Source organism: Thamnophis sirtalis, unplaced genomic scaffold (assembly GCF_051295495.1).
Source record: "Thamnophis sirtalis isolate CommonGarterSnake01/CBP01778 unplaced genomic scaffold, rThaSir2_p1.2 scaffold_9, whole genome shotgun sequence".
NCBI classification, from domain to species: Eukaryota; Metazoa; Chordata; class Lepidosauria; order Squamata; family Natricidae; genus Thamnophis; species Thamnophis sirtalis.
The window spans coordinates 38,473,294-38,479,293 of NW_028261389.1; the positions used below are offsets into that span (position 1 = coordinate 38,473,294).

Below are 6,000 nucleotides of genomic sequence, written 5' to 3' on the forward strand. Positions count from 1 at the left end.
GCCAGCATGGGTAATACAGGACAATGTGGGATAGAGAGTACCACAAGCAGATGGATTCACCGCTGGCTGACCAGCTCCATTCAGCATGTAGTCCTCAACTAGATGTACATGGATGGAAACATGTAGTGGTATACCTCAAGGTTCTCTCTTTGGCCCAGTGATCCTCAATAACTTAATAAACTTTCTAGATAAGGGAATAAAAGGGGAACTCATCAAATTTGTAGATGATACCAAACCTAGGAGAATTGCCAACACTTTGGAAGGTAGACTTATGTTTCAGAAGGATCTTGACAGACTTGAACATTGGGCCCTATCTAAGAAGATGCAGTTCAGTGGAGAGTCATAGTCATTGAGAGGACTTGTACTCCAAAGCACCTGAAGTAGACAAGAAGCAATACATGGAAGCTCGTTAGAGAGAGATCCAATCTGCAACCAAAGAAAAATGTCCTGACATAAAGCATAATTAATTGAACAGGTTCTAGAGTTTCACTTCTTGTACAATAATAGAATGATCTCATGATAAACAAAACTTTTTAGATAGGGTTTGCAATGATCTTGGCATTGAAAAACATGTACTTTAAAATAGGATGGTCAGAGACCGTAAGCACTTAAGACTGTCATTACCATGTAAATATCAAGATAAAATATATCTCTTCATGAAATGATAAAACTGTGATGTATTACTATGAAAAATATGGCCAAAGATTGTCATTTCATTTGTATAAGGCAGTACACATTTGGGGGGGGGGGGATGTAACATTTTCAAATAAATTCATAAATGTGTTGTTATACAGGCTGGTAAATTTTAAAGTTGAGGCTGTTTTCTCTTTGAACTACAGCAGTATATAATATAATTAAGCACTTGATTATCAGTTGGGTCATCTTGTTTTACCTGCAAGATTTTTCTAGATTACGTCATTCCTTTCTCTATAAATTTGGGCTTCAAAGATACTTCACCATTCCTATCCTGTAAGTGTAAACAGTTGCTCTCATGGAATGCCAGTTATTTTATGCATAGCTTTGCATGTATTTATGTAAACACAGCTCACTGTATTTAACAAAGGTGGCCTTTGTTAATAGACAACAATGTACTTTGTTCTCTTTAAATAGTGAGTTAGATGATAGCAATAATTTTCCTGTTAGGGTTTCTTTTTTAAAAAAAGAGATCTTATCATTTAACTTACAGAAGCTAAATTTTATGTCTTTAATCTTCCTCTACATACATCAAAAGGCAATAGTGGTAAAATGGCACCTATAGGTTCCATCATCCATGAAAACTGTTAAACTATTGTTGAGGTACAGAAAGTTTGGAAATGCCCAGTGAAGTTTTAAAACATTACTAGTTCTTTTTTTAAACAGCAAATGCTCCATACATATCACTCAAGGCTAAGTTGTAATTTTCTGAATAGACTTTTCAGATTCAAAAATTGCTTGGGGGAAGGAGTAAGGAATTCTATGAGAGCAAGACTCTTTGAGTAAATGTTCTTTTGAAGCATTCCTCACCATTAACAATGCTTCCAGTGTTATAGATGAACAAACTGCAAACAGCCACAGATTTTGATCCCTGCTATGGGGAAACACTTTGCCAAACTAGTTCTATGGATCATTCGATGCCAGGTCACGTATCAGTTACAAAACAATGAAGGAGAAAACAAAAATGTCAGTTGCTCAAGATCTTTGAAAAAATGAGACAAACAAAATATAAGATTGAGATCAATCTAATGTTTATCCAAAATCAGGAGTAGAAAAGTAGTAGTTGAAATAATACCTGTTATTAGATGTGTTTGTTAATAGGAGAAAATGGATACCCATTTTCATATAAAGCTGAAGATATCACAAATATGCTTTCTGTTTTCTTCTATAAATCTAGTTGAGAACAAATCCATATATGCAACAAAATGGGATGAACAATGAAAACGCACAGCATCCTTCCATGTTACCTTCTCCAGCAATGTTAAAAAGAAATTTGAAAGGGGAAATGATGCGCACTGTGGCTGAACCAGGAACCATAGATGAATCTGTGGGCATTTCACCCTTATTGACTAATGCTTTGGAACACATTGTGGAACAATTAGATGTTCTGACACTTGTGAGTATTCCTGTACCTCTATATTAAGAGTTCTGTTTTGAAATTGAACTCTTATTAAATAGTTTAAATTTCCTTTTATATTTTACATTTAACAAAAAAGTTGGCCCATGTGGGAATGAGCCTCAAACATGGTTTTTATCCAGACTTGAAACATGTCATTCAACATTTTTACTTTGTTTTACAAGTTGTACCCTATCTTTCAAAATTTTCAAGAACGGTGTATATTAAATCTGTAGATAAAATCATCAGCTTCAGATCTGAGGGAACCTTCAATTTCTAAGCCCTCTCTTTACAGTAAATAATAAATTAAATGCTTTCAAATTGAGCAGCTTCGTATGAAAGGTGACTTAAACAATTTTTAAAGTTGTCTTGTGTGATCCTCATTGTCACATATGAAGGCATATACAACCTTTTTCCAAATTAGAATAGAATGTAAATAACATTCACATACAATTTAAGCGAGTGTTTCTCATCTAGTGGCATATGTGTTACTGGTGATATACTGACTACTGGAAAAGGATTGCTGCTACAAGGGGTAGAGAAGGAAAATATCCTAATTATTCTAATAACCTAGAATAAAATCAGTTTATCTGCAGGATCAGAAAGATAACTAAGTTTGAACTATGGTAGAATGCATGACAAAAGGAGAACAGGCTGTCACATTGATAATGTTCGTTCTGCAAGAGGGACCACTTTCTTACCAGAAAAAGGCAGAAAAGGAGGAACTAGGAAAGGCAACATTTCCATCCTACAGTCACTATGCCATTGCATGTCATGGGCCCATGGGATTTTGGGACAGCCAGTAAACCAATAATTGTGTTTCCCTTGTTTCTGTCAGTTATGTTGATTAACCAGTGATATTGAGAAATAATCTACATTGTTTGGAAGCTAGGCCAAGATGTAATTCCCACCAGAAATGCCCCTCTCTCCCGGAGGTTGAGACTCAAGGTTGCCTTTGTCTCATTCATAAATGAGAGAGCACTACAGAGAGTATCTTAACTGACTTGCTGGTAATGGATGAGACCAGAATGGGATCAAGAATGTTAGGTATCTCAGTTAATTGTATTCCTGAGCAGCAATTCTGACTGGAATGCCCTTATTCCTCGATGCAATTTAAGGCAACCTGATAAACGTTAAGGCAGTAGTCTGTCTGGGCTTGCAACATATCCAACCATCCATTTAAACATTGAGTATAGTAAATGGAGATGGGTAAAGTGGGTGACAGACACAGTCAAGTGTCCTATTATGTGAAGGAGTCTTTTTGAATGTGATCATGTTATCTTTTTTTATATTTTGATGTGATTACTTTTTCTCCAAAGAGCCTATTTTGAGCGTGTGTTAAAGTTCAGTCATTTATGTGCAAAAGCAGCTACACTGACAATGGATAGGGAGAGCAAAAATCCCCACTAAGAGTCCTAGACACTATCATTACATCAACTGAAGATTTACACAATAGTTGTAAAAGTGTCAGGATTCCAAGAATAATTAATCATAAGAAAAGTTACTGTTTATGTTCAAGATATGTTTTCTCTACAGTACTGTATGAGAGAATTTATATTCTCTTGTTATCACTTCCCCTTTGGGGATTGGGACACTAATTCGTATGAGAGAAAGAGAAGCATAACTCTAAATATATTCTGTCCATGGCTCGGTGTCTCAGATAGAAAAGCTTATATAGTTATCTCTCTGTTTTTGATTCTGATTGTTGGAAGAAACTTACTATAAATGACAAATGTAACAAAATAAAGTGTATAAATATATAAGTTATCTTCCTAGAAGAAAGTACTTTTTAATCTCTGTCACGATGTGATCCAGGTTCTTTGACAGACTTATTGGTGGAATGTAAGACATTAATGGATTAATCTTTTCAATGTCTTTCCTACAAAACCATTTTTAAGAGATTTGCATCCTAGCCAATTATTTAGATATGGATTTCAATGACATGTTGAAAAGATATGCTGTTTATTTTTAAAAAGATATAAAGCTTCATATAAATATTTCAAAGAATTCTATTCCTATGTTCGATTCATAGAGCTCCATGCCTTAACTGGGTATCTCTTCCAAATGCATATAGAGAGGGTGAATTGCCCATTCCTCAAACTAGAGCCCAGAAATCATACTGCATGCTGTTCTTGCAAGTAGTAAGAGAATCTTGAAAATCCCTGGTTTAATCTAATCTATCTAATGCTATATAGCACCAATTGTTATTATTTGGTTCTCAATTTAAGGTGGAGAGAATTAGCTTTTCAAAAATTTCACTTCCAGGACTGTGTAAGATAGAAGAAGATAGTTTACTTGTCTTTCAATAATTATAATTTACATTTGACTATATATGCCACATATCCTCTTGCTATATAGATTCTGCCATACCAGTATACAGATGACATGCCAAATTTTATTGATCCTCTCTGATATTTTTTTTAATTATAAGAATATGAGGCATTACATTTCTGTATTGCAGATATCCAAATTTATGACTTGATAATAAAGAGTTTTTGGAGAAGTAATATTTTAGACTTCCTAATCTATTTAGTAAATTTAAGATTATTTGATCAATTGCTGCAGTTCTAACTTATTGAATGGATTAAAAATGAATAACATAATATACATTTAGCAAGCATCTAATAACGTTCATTATTTTCTCTTCCTAACAGACAGTTTCAATCTTGGAACAGCGCCTGACTTTAACTGAAGATAAATTAAAAGAGTGCTTACAGAACCAAGGGAAACTATTACATTTGGGACAAGAAACAACATAAATGCTGGTGAATACTTATTAATCTATTCTCAGGGAAGTGAAGTAAAAAGTGGTAATACTTAATGACACACATGCCACAAATAAAAAGTGCCTGTAAGATTTTGCTTGTAAGATTTTTTAACAGATCATTGCTAAAATATTGAATATATTTTATTAAAATATTTATATATATTTATATATATACATATTGCTTTTTTTTTTGAGTATCCAGTATCATCTGTGTTCCGATAGTTAATTATTCTTGACATAGTTAAAAAGTAAAGGTTCCCTGCACATGTGTGCTAGTCGTTTCCGGCTCTAGGGCCAGTGCTCATGTCAGTTTCTAAGCCAAAGTGACAGTGCTGTCCAAAGACGTCTTTGTGACTGGCTTGACTAAATGCCAAAGGCGCACAGAGCCCTATTACCTTCCCACCAAAGTGGTCCCTATTTTTCTACTTGCATTTTTTACGTGCTTTTGAATGGCTAGTTTGGCAGAAGCTGGGACAAGCTCACTCCATTATGCGGCAGTAGGAATTCGAATGCAGAACTGCTGACCTTCTGATCGACAAGCTCAGTGTCTTAGCCATTGAGCTGTCATGTCCTTTGAAATAATTAGCATAGCCCAAAACTCTGCATATAATTCTGCATCTGTATAGAAGTTATATCTTGCCTAATTGATGATATTTCCTATTTATAGAAAAGTGACATTCCTTTACTCATGAAAAATATGAGATTGCCCTATGCAACTTGTTGGACTTTAAAAAGTTTCAAGAACTAGGAAGAAAAAGGATTTCCTACAAAGCTTTTGAAAAACTAAACATGCCCAGACTAGAAAAGAAGATTGGGGGAAAGGTGGAATAAACAGGATAGGATCAAGGAATTCATTGATCCAGGACAGGGGTGTCACACTCAAGGCCTGTTGGCTGGATTCATCCAAGGTGCTTAGATCTGGCCCACGGGGCTGCCCTGGAAACAGCAAAGGACCAGTCCGCAAGCGAAAACGAAGCTATGGAGGGATGCACACAGCCGTCCCAGGGCAGTTTTGACTGCAATAGCCTCCTGCAGCCCTCTGCCAGTGAAAATGGAGCTAGGGGGGCCATGCAGCCTCCTGAGCTCCATTTTCAAGTACAATGGCATCCCCCCCTGCTTCATTTTTTCTGGCAAAACAAAACAA

At 35.5% G+C, this 6,000-nt stretch overlaps 1 protein-coding gene across 2 annotated transcripts in view; it reads left to right on the forward strand.

The window, feature by feature from the left end:
* Positions 1–4,944, forward strand: part of POC1B (POC1 centriolar protein B) — a 35,782-nt gene extending 30,838 nt beyond the window's left edge. For both annotated transcript variants that reach the window (XM_014063152.2, XM_014063153.2), the window contains 2 exons: positions 1,871–2,089; positions 4,744–4,944. In XM_014063152.2, coding sequence (XP_013918627.2) covers positions 1,871–2,089; positions 4,744–4,848 — 324 coding nt within the window. In that variant the 3' untranslated portion in view covers positions 4,849–4,944. The remainder of the gene's footprint in view (positions 1–1,870; positions 2,090–4,743) is intronic.
* Positions 4,945–6,000: the final 1,056 nt, after the last annotated feature.